This window comes from Leucoraja erinacea, chromosome 10 (assembly GCF_028641065.1).
Source record: "Leucoraja erinacea ecotype New England chromosome 10, Leri_hhj_1, whole genome shotgun sequence".
Taxonomy (NCBI): domain Eukaryota; kingdom Metazoa; phylum Chordata; class Chondrichthyes; order Rajiformes; family Rajidae; genus Leucoraja; species Leucoraja erinaceus.
Genome location: NC_073386.1, coordinates 8,862,763 through 8,880,490, shown reverse-complemented (window position 1 = coordinate 8,880,490; position 17,728 = coordinate 8,862,763). Strand labels below are relative to the sequence as shown.

Genomic DNA, 17,728 nt, shown 5'->3' with positions numbered 1-17,728 from the left:
ATAATCAATCAAATCTGCCATTTGCCCCTTCAGTAAATACAGGCCTGATCTTTTGTGCTCATAACATCAGCCCTTCATCCCAGAGAAGCACACACACACACACACACACACACACACACACACACACACACACACACACACACACACACACACACACACACACACACACACACACACACACACACACACACACACACACACACACACACACACACACACACACACACACACACACACACACACACTACTTCCTTCAGACTTGAGGCTCAGCTTCAGCTATTTGAAATACAGCAGCAAGTTTTCCTAGAAGTATACAGAACTACGGTTAGACCACACATTACATTTTTCTTATACATATATATGTAAGTGTTGCATATATGTTTATATCATAATCTATAAGAAATAATTAATGTGTGCTCTAACTGTAGTTCTGTATACTTGTGGGAAGACTTGCTGTTATATTCTGAATAGTCTGAAGTTGAGTCTCATCTGAAGAAAGGTCCGAGACTGAAAAAGGGCCCTGACCCGAAACATCACCTACCCATGTTCTCCAGGGATGCTGCCCAGTTACTCCAGCACTTTTTTTTGCTGTTACATTATCTCATGCGATAAAGGGTAGCATTTTATTTGCTGCAGTAATTACTCACATATGGCCCATATACTAGCCGTCACGTCTGTTCTGGTAGGAGCGCATTGATGTCTCTCTTAGCCCTAGTTTCACATCATTGACATGTTCTGTGTTTCTTTAACAGTTTCCAGCTTAGCGAAAAAGACTAGTTCAAGCATGTGCCACTCTTTGAATAAATGTTGTTGCTGCTAAATTTCTACGTTTTGGGTAATTAAATTTTGAGACTCGTTATCATAGTTGTCCTGACTCAACTCTACAACTAAACAGATCTCTGAAGGTAGACAAAAATGCTGGAGGAACTCAGCGGGTGAGGCAGCATCTATGGAGCGAAGGAATAGTTGATGTTTGACCACAGTTATGCGGGCCAGGTGTTGCCACTGGCTCTGGAGCAAGATGCATACCATTTAATAAGAATCATTCATGCCATACCTAGTGCTAATGTATTTCATTTTATAGCAGGTTTGTGTTTTACTAACTTGAATCAATTGAACTGCCATTAAAATAGCTCATAGGTTTTTTTTCCTGGATTTTGGATTTGTAATTTCAATTTCATTGAAATTGGTCCTCGGCATATTCAATTGTATGTTAGTTTCTGAGTCGTCATTTGAGCAGGGAAATTCTAATTCCAAATTCCATCCTCTAGTTACTCATTAGTAAATCCTCTTGTGTGACCTTGCTGACGGTTTGTAGAAATTAGCATGTTGCACTGGAGAAGGAGTTGCAGAAGTGTTGCATTGGCTACTAAAGAGTTTGGAGAGGTGCATTGATATACTGAAATAAATATCTTTATTTCATTCCAGAAAAGCCAAAAATTAAGCCATTCAGACTTTTGAGGATGGATTCTTCCCAAATGGAACTGATGTAGGCCAGGTGCAACACCAGAGTAAAATAAAAACAGGAAGGTTAAAATACTCATCCGGTCAGGTACATTTGAAGAGAAAGAATCAGTATCTTAGCCTGATGACCTTTCATCAGAACTGGAAAAACTTAATATCTAACTTGTTTTCGGCAAGTACAAAGGCAAGAATAAGGGAGGAAAAAAATCTTCTGTGCCAGGTAATAGGAGGGAAGGTTAAATGTTGCTGCAAGGCAGAGGTGATCTAGATGCATGCAAAATTGGCCAAACGGAACTACAATCGGGCGAGTCTGTCATCAGTGATGGGTGAGTTACTGGAGAGGATTCTGAGGGACAAGAATTATCAGCATGGGATAGGCAAGGACTGATGAGGGACAGTCACTATGTCTTTGTGGGTGGGAAATTGTGTCTCGCAAATCTGATTTTTTTTTTTAAAGAAAGATCAAGAACATTGACAAAAGCAGGATGGTGAACCTTATCTAGAGGGGCTTCAGTGATACCTTGACAATATCCTGCATAGTAGGTTAGTCAGAAGTTGGATCACCGGAGAGCAATGGTGAGCTAGCCAACTTGATTTAAAATTGGTGAAGAGGAAGGAGTCGGTGGGAGTCAGTGGAGGGTTGATTTTTCTGATTGGTAGCCTGTGACCAGTATTGTGCTGCAAGACTCTGTGCTGGGTCCGCTGTTCGTCAGTTATATTAATGAGTAGGAAGGAACTGCAGATGTTCCTTTATACCAAAGATAGGCACAAATTCCTGGAGTAACTCAGCGGGTCAGGCAGCATTTCTGGAGTAAAGGAATGACTCTGTATTGTCCTGAAGCATTACCTATTCCTTTACTCCAGAGCTGCTGTCTGACCTGCTGAGCTATGCCAGCATTTCGTATCTATTATCTATACTATATATTAAGGATTTAGATGATCGTGTAGTTAAGAAATGTAAAATATGCAAACTCCATGGAGATGAGACTGAAGGTCGGCACTGAACCCAGTTGCTGGAGTTGTGGACAAGCAACTCCGGTAGTTGCACCATGCTGCCACCCATGTTGACTTACTTAAAATATACTCCGAAATGCTCTGGGACGACTGGCCCACGCTGTTGTTAAGATGAATAATGGACGTAGGAAAGTCTGAACCTCAGCATTTCACCGAGTCTGAACTAGAACTAAAAGTTCTGGACATGAAACACTAACTGTTTCTCTTTGTACAGGTACCACCTGACTTGCTAAGTGTTTCCAGCATTTTCTGTTTTTATTTCAATTTTCAGCAGTTGTAGTTTTGTTGTTGATTCTTGTGATGAGGACGGAGATGCATACTGTAAGGGGGCTATTGGGCTGCCATGGAGGTGAGGTTGGAGAGATAGCAATATCTTTAAGTTAGACGTTAATTTAAGTCTTGCTCCCTCACTCCCGCGAGTATAGTGAACTTGCGCAGTGTTATGGAGTATTGCATACAGTGTGGAAACAGGCTCTTTGGCCCAACTTGCCCACAACAACCAATGTGTCCCATCTACACTAGTCTCACCTGCCTGCATTTGGCCCATATCCCTCTAAACCTATCCTATCTATTTGCTTGTCTAAATGTTTCTTAAACATTGCGATAGTAGCTGGTTCAACTACCTTCTCCGGGAGCTCGTTCCATATGCCCACCACCCTTTGCGTAATTTTTTTTTTTTTAATTACATCTCGGGTTCCTATTAAATCTTACCTTAGATGTATGTCCTCTGATTTTCAATTCCTGTACTCTGGGCAAGAAATTCTGTACGTTTCCCTGATTTATTCCCCCCCATAATTTTGTACACCTGTATAAGATTGCACCTCGCATCTTCCTGCAATTTGAGGATTGCAGTCCTACCTTGCTCAACATCTCCCTATAATTCAGTTCCCCGAGTCCTATACATCCTCGTAAATCTTCTCTGCACCTTTTCCAGCTTGGTGACCAAAACTGAACACAATACTCAATGTGGCGTCACCAACATCTTGTATAACTGCAACATGATTTCCAAACTTCTATACTCAATACTCTAACTGACAAAGGCCAATGTGTTAAAGTGTTATGGGCCTGTCCCACTTAGGCATCATTTGTGCGACACGCAGGTGGCGCGTGAGGCTTTTGAGAATCCCAAAATCCTGGGGCGCTGCACGCTACCGCGCGTCACTGCCTACGCCACCACGTCTCACCATACATCGTGATGCGTAAATGATGTCGCGTAAATAACGCCCAAGTGGGATAGGCGCTTTAGGAGGCCAATGATAATGAATGAGTAAAGTTTGCACAATGGATGAATTTAGATTACATTTTTGGTTTTAGTCTACCATTAACATTTGGAACTATAATGAAAACTCTCAACACTACACACAAAACAAGCTAACACATGCAAAGTATTTCTAAATGTATGAAATTGCGCAATGTGTCTGTGGCCTGAGGTAAATCTGAACCTCAACAACGACGTTCATGAATTGTTTTATTTTGTAGCAGTTCAAACAGAAAAACACTGAATATGTTACCCAAAATTTGTTACACAAAAGATAAGAATCTTGTATATGGAAATATTTTTTTTTTAATTGCTCTTTCATAAATAATTGGATTCTGGGTATAAATTTAGACGTCATGCATACTTTGTCTCTTAAGCATTAAAGATTATTAAAACCTTTATTAGCTGTAGCTATGTGTTAACATATATAGTTACAGCTAATAAAGGTTTTAATATTTTTTATTCCTTAATGCTCTCTTAAAAATGCGAAGGAGTGCTTAATATCCTGGCTTGCTCTCTATAGCCTGCCTTCCTACAAGCAAAGTGTTCTATAATGAGCCATCATTCTCCAAATGTGCTTATTAGAATCCATGCGTGGGCAAATGAGCTTTTACCCAACCCAATTGAGAAATTGTAAATGTAGACAAGTACTCCAAATTGATCCTGCTTGTCTTGCAAGAAAATCTGGAAGAGTTATTTTCTAATTTGTAAGGACGCATAGATGTATATTTATAGCAATCACAATTTTTTGACAAAAATGGTGCCTACTCCATGAGGTAATTTACTAATAAATAGCTTTATATTTATCAATGCACCTTTTAAAAATGTCTTATCTCTCATTTCTCCTGCTGTCTTCAGCCATACAGACAAACACAAGCATTGTCTAAGGAATAACTCTCCTATATCATGATGAAGATTGAATACTTGAGACAGTATGACATAACTTGTAATTTTATACCTGAGTGCTGTCAGGCATCATGTTGACTTTCCTGATAATCATGAAAATTTGGAAATTACATCCAAATTCCAGTAATTTTGGAAAGTAATAAAGAGCCACAAAAACACAATGATTTATCCATATTTAAGAATTTTATCTTTTGGGTCGCATGAAATAACATTCACAGCTTTCACAGCATAATTTAAGACGACATGTTGCCTTTGTTGTTACAGGTTACTGGAAACTGATAGTAAGTCTTTGAAATCTGTAAATGGATCGCGGCGCAATAGTGGATCTTCCCTGGTATCTAGTTCTTCTGCCTCGAGTAACTTGAGCCACCTGGAAGAAGATTCCTGGATTCTTTGGGGGAGAATTGTTAATGAGTGGGATGATGTGCGGAAAAAGAAAGAGAAACAGATGAAGGTAAGGGCCACCACCTACATACACGTGCTTGTCAATACTCTTGTTTAAAATTAAAGGACGGAAAACTGCTGAAAGATTTTTGAAAGGTAACTCGTATCTTTGATTTTCGTGTGATTTTCATAATATATAGAACAGTACAGCACAGGAACAGGCTCTTCAGCCCGCAATGTCCATGCCGAACATGATGCCAGGTTAAACTAATCTCCTCTGCCTGCACGTGATCCGTATCCCTCTATTCCCTGCATATCCATGTACCTATCTCTAGAACAGCATTGTCATGTCTGCCTCCACCACCAACCCTGATAGTTTCAGGCACCCAAATCTGTTTTTAAAAATAAAACTTACTGCAAACGTCTCCTTTAAAATTAGTCCCTCTCTGCTTAAGGCTATGCTTACTTAAATTGTTAATTTGTATTGCGTATACTTAACAGCATTCACACAAAGTAAAGTTGGATAAATAAATTTATCTTTCTCAGCCTAATTTTCAATTCCCATTAAAATGAATGGAAATTATAAAACTGTGCCAACACTGGTGGATTCCCCAGAGTAAGGTTGGGGAATCCCAGCATATGATTTATCTGATAGATTTACAGATGGAGCACAGACATGTTAGCATCTGTAGATAAACACAAAGCTGGAGTAACTCAGCGGGTCAGACAGCGTCTATGGAGAACAGGAAATGGTGACGTTTTGGGTCGAGACACTTCTTCAGACGTCTGTTTCTTCTGCATCTTGCAGAACAAGTTCAAGATCTATGGTGGGGTCTCAAGTCTGGTACGTGTCACCTGCAAATGGCGGAATATTGGGATTTCCCCCTAGAAACGCTAAACCTAACAAGCTCAATTTTGCCTAAAATTGTACATTTTTCCCTAATAGTAACTCCATGCAAATTCTGCTTGAACTCCCGGATGCAACTGTCTGCAATAGACGAATAGCAAATTTTATCTGTAATTTTATTGCATAACCAGGTTCACATGATAATCCTTCAATGCGACTTACAAAACTGAAAACCTATTATCGATTGGCCAGGTGGGCGGAGGAATGGTTGATGGAATTTAATACAGAGAAGTGTGAGGTGTTGCATTTTGGGACATCGAACAAGGGCAGGACCTACACAGTAAATGGTAGGCCTCTGGGTAGTGTTGTAGAGCAGAGGGATCTAGGAGTACAAGTGCATGGTTCTATGACGGTCGAGTCGCAGGTAGATAAGGTGGTCAAAAAGGCCTTTGGCACTTTGGCCTTCATCAGTCTGAGTATTGAGTATAGACGTTGGGAGGCCATATTGCAGTTGTATAAGAAGTTGGTGAGACCGCATTTAGAATATTGTGTTCAGTTCTGGGCACCATGTCATAGGAAAGAAATTGTCAAGCTTGAAAGGGTTCAGAAAAGATTTACGAGGATGTTGCCAGGACTAGAGGGTGTGAGCTATAGGGAGAGGTTGAGTAGGCTGGGTCTCTATTCCATGGAGGGCAGGAGGATGAGCGGGGATCTTAGAGGTACACAAAATCATGCGAGGAATAGATCGGGAAGATGCACAGAGTCTTTTATTCAGAGTAGGGGAATTGAGGACGTAGGTTCAAGGTGAAGGGGAAATGATTTAATAGGAATCCAAGCGGTAAGTTTTCCACACACAGGGTGTTGGGTGTATGGAACAAGATGCCAGAGGAGGTAATTGAGACTGTGACTATCCACATCGTTTAAGAAACAGTTGGACAGGTACATGGACAGGACAGGTTTGGAGGGATATGGACCAAGCGCAGGCAAGTGGGACTAGGGTAGCTGGGACATTGTTGGCCGGTGTGGGCGAGTTGGGCCGAAGGGCCTGTTTCCACACTGTATGACTCTATGACCTGACAGGGAACCACTTGATGGTTTTGGCATTGGATATTTGAATGGAGTTACTATAAGGGAAAAGTGCAAGATTGGTACAAGTTGCACAAGTGGAAATAATAATCAAATGAGGCTAATTTTATTCCCATTGACCTGAAATTTATGGTGCAGTGATTCTACTGATTTTGTTTCCCTCCTTTTGGTGCACTGTGTGGTATACATTCTCTTCTTGCATGTTGTGCATTTGCAGAGTGCCAATGTTGATGTTAATATAACTGAGCAGTACCCAAATTTCTATTAAAATAACAGCTAAATTTCTGTTTATTCAGTTAAGTACAGCTCAATTAGAAGTTATGGTGACTTCAAAGGTAGATCATTCCCTAAAAGGATGGAAACAAAGCAACGTTAAAGGGTTCAAAGCCAAAAATGACGAGCTATTTGCCATCCTCACAATGAACTCTGTGTTTAAAAGCATTTACTCTCTGTTGGCTGCTATGTGCTGAGTTTTAACTGTTGCTACAGTAATACCAGGAGTGAGTTGATACCCTGGGTATCAGTTTACCACGACTGTCTGAGCTCGAGCCAATTCCTATTCCAAGCTGCTGCTGGTAGTTGTGCCAAGGGGCCGCAATTTCGCTCACCAACCTTTCATCTGGGACTTGGTCAAATATCTTCTGAAGAAACAAGATTCCCTTCATCCAGCTACTCTATCCCATATTGGAAAAATTCATGAATGTTGCAAAAGCATAATTTGCCTTTCACACACCTGCGCTGGCATCTTTATTAAATAGTCTAGTCAAGTTTATTGTCATATATGCGCAAGTAGGGTGAGATACAGGTACAATATAGATCATATGTTGCATCATAGGCACGTACACACATCACACAAAACATAAATTATACATAACTTCTACAGTGAAAAGCCTCCCCCCCCAAAAAAAAGACATTGCACAGTTAGGAAATAAGTCTATAGTAGTGCAAGAGGTGGTCCACAGTGTTGCAGAGCTGAGGTAAAATTAGGGTTGTGCAAATCTGTTCCAAGAACCTGATAATTTTAGGAAAGTAGCTGTTCCTAAACCTCATGGTGTGGGACATGAAGCTTCTGTACCTCCTACCCAATGGTAGTAGTGAAAAAAGGGCATGGCCCAGATGGTGGAGATCTTTGTCAGATTATGCTGCCTTGACCCAATGTCTCAGGAGGAGGGCTGTGTCCATGATGGACTGGCTCTGTCCACCACTCTGCAGCCTCTTGCATTCCTGTGCATTGGAATGGCTGCAGCAGGTCACGGTGCAACCACTCAGGATACTTTCTGCAGTGCATCCGTAGAAGAATAGGGGGGCGTAGTGGTAGTTGCTACCTTACAGCGCCAGAGACCCGGGTTTGATCCTAACTATGTGTGCTGTCTGTACATAGTTTGTACGTTATCCTTGTGACCACTTGGGTTTTCTCCGGGTGCTCCGGTTTCCTCCCACATTCTAAATATGTACAGGTATGTAGTAGCAATGTTACAAAATTTTGAGATTTTAAAAATCAAGTCTGCAATTTATCCCATCAGATAAAGCATAACAATAAGTTTAATTTGACACCAAATTCACTTTCATATCTCAAGTATTAAAAAAGTTATGGCCATTTTCATACTCGGAAATTAGCATCTTGTTCCCTATTGATTTTCAATGGACGTTACAAAAAAGCTGTGATCTTGGATAGTCAAAAGCCCATTTCTTAAGGAAAGATTAACATTTTTAAATAGCCTAAGTGTCCAAAGATTATTCACAAATAATTCACAATATAACATGATTTTTATATCTAATTTACATTAATTTATAGGCCAAATGGAAGGAATTTAGTGTTCAATTGCTGTAAATAAATGCCCATTTAAATCGGCTTTCTAGTGGGTTCATGTGAACGCGCTGGTTTCAGAACGTTCACCTCGCGCTGGATTAGTGCCCTCAAATGCCGAGAAAAAATACTGCGGGATATAAAAAAGCCCAAAATGAACTACTCGCTATAGATAACTTGATATACAGGGTTATATATATGCCCCATTTAATGTAAAAATAAGGTACATACCTTTAATTGTTTGCTTTATAAAACCCTGGGGCTGCGAGAGGTTGCGGAATGAGAGAGTAATTTAAAAACTATTATAACTATATTATCGAGGCCTATAAAACTAATAATACCTTTTGCGACCGGGTCTTGCAGCGATTTTTCGTTAATGATTTACTAGGCTGAACATCTGCAATTAGAACAGCCTAGTAAAAATCGCGTTTTAAACCCGCCCCCTCCAAACAGCGCCAAAATCGCGGACATGGCTGTGGGCAGATTCCCAATGACGATTCAGGTAGGTTTTGTAACATACCTATATGTAGGTTAATTGACTACTGTAAATTTTCCCATGTGTGTAGGATAGAGCTAGGGTAAGGGTGATGGTCGACGTGGATTCATTCGAAGGGGACATACATTCACACTGTACCTCTAAAACTAAAAGACTGTTACAATATTTGGTGATGTACCAAACCTCTTTAAATTTCAAAGGAAGTGACGCTGTTGCACCTTCTTTGTGATTCCATCTGTACTGGACTCAGGAGTGCATATTACCTTTTCCCCTTGATTATTGTTTGAAATCTTCCCTTACATTTGAGTATCTATTGCAGTCTGAAGAACAGTCCCGACCCGTCAAGTCACCCATCATTTTTCACCAACGATGCCTCCTGACCCACTGAGTTGCACCAGCACTTTGTGTCCATCTTAACTTTGACATCCATTCAAAGGTTTTTGAACAAGTGGTTTGAACAAGTATTGATATTTTCAATCCTCTGACCATTCCCTTTAGAATCATTGAGTTGTGCAATACAGAAACGGGCCCTTTGGCCCACCTCATCATGCCAATGATTTTGTCCAGCTGCACTAATCCTGCATCAGGATAATATCTTATCTATTTGAATGTCTGTCGGAAAAGCTTATTGAATGTAGTGAATGTATCGGATTCCACCACCACCTCTTCCAGAACATTCCAAATAATAATTACTCTGTGATTAAAACTGCAGTTTCCCTTTAGATCCCATCTCCAACGAAATCTATAATCTCTTGTTTTTGAAAACCCTACACTAGGAAAAAGATTCTGACCATATACCCTATCATATACCTTCAAGGTCATCGCTCAGCCTTCACTCCAGGGAAAACAAGCCCAGCCTTTCTAATCTCTTCCCTTCACTAAAATCCAGCAGTCTATGCAACATCCTGGAAGGTGACATTTATTTAAGGAAGATTGGATTGGATTATGATGAGCATTTCTGCACTCTACCCTCACATCAAATTCAGTCCACGTGTAGTGTGACAATCTAGATGGTCTTCTCAGTAACACTTCCATCGGCGTCCTCCCCTTTGGTAATTAGCTGTGTAGTAAACTCTGGTACCTGCTGGGCTGCAGGTTCTCTGGAGTTGGATATTTCAGTTTTTAATATATCAACACCTTAACTTCACCTTTTGTAAGATGTTATAGTGTAGAACCCAACTTCCAGTGAGCTGGGTGAGTTCAAATGGGAGTTCTCTAACTCTCCCAGGGCACACATGAGATTAAAGGCAGCACAGAAAACTCTTCCAATGGGAAAGGTGCCACATTATTGCAATTTGCAAATGGTAGAAGAGCAGATTTTCTGAGTTATACCGTATATCCTCTTATTGCTGACATTTTGGTGGGTCTTCCTGAAGAGTCAAGCAAATTCTCCTGAACACGTTTCAAGAATCATAACTCTATGCCAACGTAAACGAGTGTTTAACTTAAATGGGTGTCATAATTTCTCCCATTCTCTTTGGAAGTGCATTTTACCTGTTCTCTTCAACAAATTAAAATCCTGGCTTTTATCATATTTTTAAAAAATTAAAAAAACATTATTTTCTTACCAACTTGCAATAGGCAATAAAGCTAACCCAGATACCACAAAGATTACTTGATTCATGTTTTTAGGGATGACACAAAGATTTTGATGTTAGTTTGATGTTTGATGTTTACTTGTTGCTAACTCATACATTGTAAATGGGATATCAGTAATACCTGTTAAGATATGGGAAGAATGGTTTGCAATTAAAATAAACAGTGGTTTTAAAACTATTTCTGTACATTCCAGGAGCTTGTTCGAAAAGGGATTCCTCATCATTTCCGAGCTATTGTGTGGCAACTCCTATGCAATGCACAGAATATGCCCATCAAAGATCAATATTCAGACCTTTTGAAAATGACTTCACCATGTGAAAAACTTATCAGAAGAGACATTGCAAGAACATATCCAGAACATGAATTTTTTAAAGAGAAAGACAGCCTCGGACAAGAAGTTTTATTCAATGTGATGAAGGAAGGTAAATCTATCATTGAAAGTCATTCCTTAAATAGTGCTGCTGCTTTATTACAAAAATCTGAAAAAGCACGAGAAATATCAGATGTGATATTATTGGAAAAATGTGTAGCTTCAGATTATTTACTCTCAGATGTAATGAGCTGCACATGGAAGCTCCCGCTGTGTTGTTTTAAGAATATTTTCCTTGCTTGGAAGAACACCCAGCTGCAACTTTGAATTTGTATTTCTTGCATGACAGCAGTATTTAAGTGTTATTGCCTGTTTAATTCCAATTGCTGGGTCCCGATGCATAATAAACAATCGCCCATCAGAAACTGCGGTATTACCAGCTTGAATCTACATTAGAAGACTATTTAATAATAGAACGAGCGACGTGTGGAGCAAAGGTGAAGAGCTTGATTGTTCTTTGAGAATGGTGTCTTTTGGATCATCAACAAGTTTCAAGAATATTTAAAGATCCTATTATTTAATGGAAGGAATTGCAGATGCTGGTTTAAACCAAAGATAGACTCAAAAAGCTGGAGGCACTCAGCGAGACAGGCAGCATCTCTAGAGAAAAGGACTAGGCGACATTTTGGGTCGAGACCCATCTTCTGAACTACACCAGCTTTTTTCGTCTACTATTATTAAGTGTTCTCTCTTTCCTTAAATTTGCTTTTGTATGTTATTTACGAACTTGTGTGATTAAAAATCTTCATAAATATCTCACTAGGTTTCTTTAGTGACAAGATATCAACTTCCCCACCTTCCAATCTTCAGATTGCTTGTCTGAAGAAGGGTCCCGATCCGAAATGTCACTTGTCCACTACCTCCACAGCTGCTGCCTGATCTGCTGAGTTCCTCTAGCACTTTGTGTTTTGCTCAAGATTCCAGTTCCTTCTGCAGTTCCTTGTCTCCTATATACTTTCGCTGTGCTGTCACCCTGTAATTGCTCCCATTCCCTAATTGGGCAGGTAACTGCATCCATAATTGCATCCTTGCTGCAGTTTAACAGCTTTTCTTTGGTGTCCTTCCCCATTTTGATGAAGAATCTTCAACCTGAAACATCGACTCTATTTCTCTTCCCACTAATGAGGCCTGACCTGAGTATTTTCAGCATATTTTGTTTTCATTTAAAACTTTAGGACTAGATTCTAAAAAAAATTGTAAATGAGAGGAAAGGGAGGTACAATTTTGGAGCTTTGCAAAGTGAAGTTTGACTCGCAGCGTCAGAGACCTGGGTTTGATCCCAACCTTATACGCTGTCTTCGTGGAGTTTGTGTGTTGGTAGATTAATCGGCCTCCATAATCTGTGTGAGGAATGGAAGAGAAAATGGGATAACATGCAACTAGTGTGAACCTTGTACCTTGTACTTTCCGAAGAGTCCACCAGGGGTTATACTGGAAGTTGAACAATTTTATACGGGATAATTTTTACATTTATCAAGCCAATTAACCTGCAAACCTGTACATCTTTGGAATGTGGGAGGAAAATGAAGATTTCAGAGAAAACCCACAAGGTAACGGGGAGAATGTAAAACTCCGTACAGACAGCGCCCGTAATCAGTATCGAACCTGGGTCTCTGGCACTGCATTTTGCTGTAAGGCAGCAACTCTACCGCTGCGCCACCATGACAAGTGATCAATGAGCAGCATGGATGGAATGGATAGGCAATAGATAGAGTGGATGTGGAAAGGATGTTTCCACTGGTGGGAGGGTTTAGGACCAGAGGTCATATTCACAATTAAAGGACTCACTTTTAGAAAGGAGGTGAGGAGCAACTTCTTTAGACAGAGGGTGGTTAATCTGTGAAACTCATTGCCACAGAGGGCTGTGGAGACCGTCGGTGGATATTTTTAAGGCAGAGATAGACAGATTCTTGATTAGAGCGGCTATCGAGGGTTATGGGGAGAAGGCAGGAACATGAGATTGGGAGGCAGGGACAGCCATGATTGAATGGTGGAGTAGACTTGATGGGCCAAATGGCCTAATTCTACTCCCATAACCTGTGAACTTGTGACTTGGTAGGCCGATGAGCCTTTATCTCTAAACTAAACTGCTTTTAGAGGGGAGATGAAAACTGTAGATATGCAGCATCCACAGTTTTGTTTTCCCTGGATGCTGATGTTAGTAATTGGTCGGTAAAGCAGCAGCCCAGAGCTATCATACTGATTTTTCCACTGGCACAACAGTTTTGTGCTCATCAATGTACAGTTTGTTGACTAAGGTTTATTATTGATGCAGCTTCTGGCTCACGGATACCAGGATGGTTTCCTTTGGAGGTGATAGTTTGAAGTGGTTAGAAAGGATGAGAAAAAGAAAAATCATGGAAATGGAATGTAACAGGGCTGCATCTTCCTCATGTCTGTTTCTCAATTTATGGATTAATGGAAGCAAGATTAATACTTTGATTTACTTCAAAGAAAGTTACCCATTGATATAAAATTGTTTACATTTTTAATATTATAATTTCTGAATTAAATTCCTCCACAAAATTTTTATTTCAAACGTTAGCATTGCACTGGAAAGACACAAAACTGCAGATGCTGGAATCTTGAGCAAATCACAAAGTGCTGGAGGAACTCAGCAGGTCAGGCAGCATCTGCCTATCATTTACTTGAATTTGTACTGCCCCCACTTTCTTTCATCAGCTTTCTCCCCCCCCCCTAACACAATCTGTCTACCTTACTTAGAGAATGGACAGGCAACATTTTGAGTTGGGACCCTTCTTCAGACTGATTGATGCCATTTGAATTGTAAACTTAATTTATTATTTAAGCATCTAAAGCTTTTAGCAACTACCAATTGCAATTTGTGCAAATTTACTAAATATAGTAACAGTAAATTTTGCTTTGAAGAAGGGGCCCATATCGCCACAGATGCTGCCTAACCTGCTGAGTTAATCCAGCATCTGCAGTTCCTTATTTCTAAAATTTGCTAAGCGGTTTCAAACTTAAATTTGTTTGGCAGTTTCTACTTGGCAACCTGTCTAAAGTACATTTGATGGTGGCCTTGTAGAAATTCAAAATGTAGATTTATTTAGCCTTGATTGAATCATTTGTTCTTAATTAGATCTTAAAATTAAGTGTTGAGACAAAATATTCTGCTTCTTGGTTCTTGTTTATAGCATAGTGGCTTTTCTGAACAATGTATTAGCATTTCAATATTTTTTTCCTTGCAGGCCTATTCACTTGTAGATCGGGAAGTTGGTTATTGCCAAGGGAGTGCTTTCATAGTTGGTCTGCTACTCATGCAGGTATTTTATTTTTTAATTTAAAAAAAAAAAGTCACTCATTGTGCAATTGCTGTATTTCGGCTGATTTCTGGTCCTCATAATTACCAATATTAGGGAATTGTAGCTGTGTTTCATGTTGTGCTGATTCCGTGTAAATAAATAATTTAAAATTGTTAAGTTCAGAAATATTTAATTTAACCCTACAGAAATGTTTTAAATTAATAAGTGATCAGCTGCTATCCTGTGTACTGTGATCATCAACTAAAGGAAGTGAACAGAAACTTTGGCAACCAGTCAATAATGGGAGTAATAAGTCTGGAGGTACCTTTGTCCATGGAAAACTAGAAATACCGCGAAGGACAAAGGGAGTTTTAATATTTGTTAAAACACATCCATTTTCCATCTTTTCTAGATCTTCCACGGTGGCCTGGATAAAGATCACTCCAGGCTCCATTGCTCTTGTTATTGACTGAATGTTGAAGCATCTGTTCACATTCTTTACTTTCAATTTCATTAGATTTGATAATCATGGGATTCTTGGTTACCAAGAATAAAGATGTGTCTCCCACTTCCTCCATTCTCATAACCCATCAGTTATTCCCTTAGACAGATAGACGCAAAATGCTGGAGTAACTCAGCGGGACAGGCAGAGAAGGAAAGGGTGACGTTTCGGTCGAGACCCTTCTTCAGTCCCTTGCCCTAGTAGGGTCACTAGGGTAATGGTCACTCTCTTACTCTAGTTGCCCTCTTATCTGTTATGGAATAATTATAGAATGGTAGGAGACTGTTTAGCCTGTCGGGCCTGTACCAATTCTTTCCTTTCAAATGGCCTCTCTTGAACGCTACAATTAAACTGGCTTCCATGACAATACATTAAAACCCTGCCCTAATTACTTGCTATGTAAAAACATATTTCCTCCTTTCTCCAAACACAGATTGTCTGTGAAGCCGTCTTTCTGCTGCGTTGTCCCTATAAGCTCTAAACGACTACCATCAAATTTTCATTCCGGGTACACATAATTGGAAATGTTCTTGCATCATAGTTATTGTCATTGCCCAGCCAAACAGAAAAGGGTCATATGACCTTCTAGTCACTGCCCCGTTTCTTTCCCTCATAAGTTCTTGTCTTGATTGTCTGATAAACTCTGATCATGCCTTCCTCTAGCATCAGCCGTTGGTTGATATTTGCTAACTCGAGGCAGATGAACTTTCAGGACTGCATTTACAACAACAATGGTAGCCTACCTGTGAAAACAGCCCATCAACACTGATTATTTTGGCAGCGACAACTTGGGTCAAGTTGCTCAAGGACAATTTGGCTTTCGGAATGTTGTTGACCATTTTCCTGTCATGGCTTTGAACTTGTCCATTTTCACTTAATCTTTAAAACTATGACGTCCAGGATATTCATATATTCATCTGTCATTTTGCTTTGATCCAATGTTCCTAAATCTGAAGTGTGGATAAGGAATTGTACCTGAAATAAACCGAAAATAAACATCCAGCCTGTCACAGAGAGTGGTGAATCTGTGGAATTCTCTGCCACAGAAGGTAGTTGAGGCCAGTTCATTGGCTATATTTAAGAGGGAGTTAGATGTGGCCCTTGTGGCTAAAGGGATCAGGGGGTATGGAGAGAAGGCAGGGATGGGATACTGAGTTGGATGATCAGCCATGATCATATCAAATGGCGGTGCAGGCTCGAAGGGCCGAATGGCCTATTCCTGCACCTATTATCTATGTTTCTATGTCAGGCATCATCTGTGGAAAGCCAATTAAGTTTTATTACAGTTTTTCTGTGTGTGAACTCGCCATTGCACCACAAATTTATATCCGAAAGCCACTACTTTTGCACTCCATTTGTAACCATTTGTAATCTATTCCATTAGCTTTACTAATTACTTGAAGCACAAGTTAGTCTGCAAATAAAGCTTTTATTAGGATGTATTCAAGAGAGTTAGATATTGCTCTTAGGGCTAACAGAATCAAGGGATATGGGGAGAAAGCCGGAATGAGGTACTGATTTTGGATGATCAGCCATGATCATATTGAATGGCGATGCTGGCTCAAAGGGCCTACTCCTGCATCTATTTTCTATGTTTCTAGAAACCCCGGATTCCTTGAACCTCAATGTTATGATGTCTCACTGATAGTTATTGTTGCACCAATATTTAGAGACTTGAATTCTAAGCATATGATGGTAATAATGAATTTGGATCCTCCTCATCTTAGTGCATGTTTATTTTTTCCTGTGAAGATGCCAGAGGAAGAAGCATTTTGTGTTTTTGTGAAGCTAATGCAAGACTATAGACTCCGTGAGCTATTCAAACCCAGTATGGCCGAGCTAGGTCTCTGTATGTACCAATTTGAGTGGATGATACAGGTAAGACGAAAATAGATATATTTAGGAACTGCATTTTTGGAAAATAGTGCCATAAACTAATTAACTTTGATCATTTTACACCATGGATTTGGGGGTTTTAGTTCATTTGTATGAGTCATGTAAAAAATGTAAGACTAGTTATCCCATTTGTTTTCTCTTTGCCATGATGTGTATAATTGACTATTTGCAATACCTGTATTAATTAATAGTCAAACAGCATGGAAACAGGTCCGTTGGCCCAGCTCATCCATGCTGACCAAGATGACCCGTCTAAGCCAGTCTCATTTGCCCACGTTTGGCCTGTATCCTCTAAACCTTTCATATCCATGTACCTTTCCAAGTGTCTTTTAAATACTATTATAGTATCTGCCTCAACTACCTCCTCTGGCAGCTCTTTCCATGTACCCCACTCTGAATGGAAAAAGATGTCCTTCATGTTTGTTTTAAATTTGCTCATCTCCCTTTAAACATGTGTCCTCTTGTGTTTAATTTGTTTGCTCTGGGTAAAGAAAATAATATTTGAATCTATCTGCTGCATGACTTAATGGCCTCTTTACAAAAATACAAGCATTTTCTAAAGATGATATACTTTTTAATTGAGGAAAATGCATTTGAATGAGCAGAGGACTTGATTATTACTAACACAGTAATTAGTACTTAATGTTCCAAGTTGTCTTGTTAAAAGTTATGGTTCCCTATTTTTTTTTTTTAGTTAGATTTGCTTGATATTTTGCATAATGTTATTTCAGTGGCATCAAACTGCAAATTATCCCATACTATAAATCAAGCGTAAAAGGTTAATGCAATGTCCTTCTGCTAGTAGGTACTGGTATGTGTAGTTCAGTACACTA

At 39.7% G+C, this 17,728-nt stretch overlaps 1 protein-coding gene across 4 annotated transcripts in view; it reads left to right on the top strand.

The window, feature by feature from the left end:
- evi5a (ecotropic viral integration site 5a) overlaps positions 1–17,728 on the top strand; it is a 131,055-nt gene that overhangs the window by 45,222 nt on the left and 68,105 nt on the right. For all 4 annotated transcript variants that reach the window (XM_055641411.1, XM_055641410.1, XM_055641413.1 and 1 more), the window contains exons 5-8: positions 4,907–5,096; positions 11,055–11,280; positions 14,445–14,518; positions 16,752–16,877. In XM_055641411.1, coding sequence (XP_055497386.1) covers positions 4,907–5,096; positions 11,055–11,280; positions 14,445–14,518; positions 16,752–16,877 — 616 coding nt within the window. The remainder of the gene's footprint in view (positions 1–4,906; positions 5,097–11,054; positions 11,281–14,444; positions 14,519–16,751; positions 16,878–17,728) is intronic.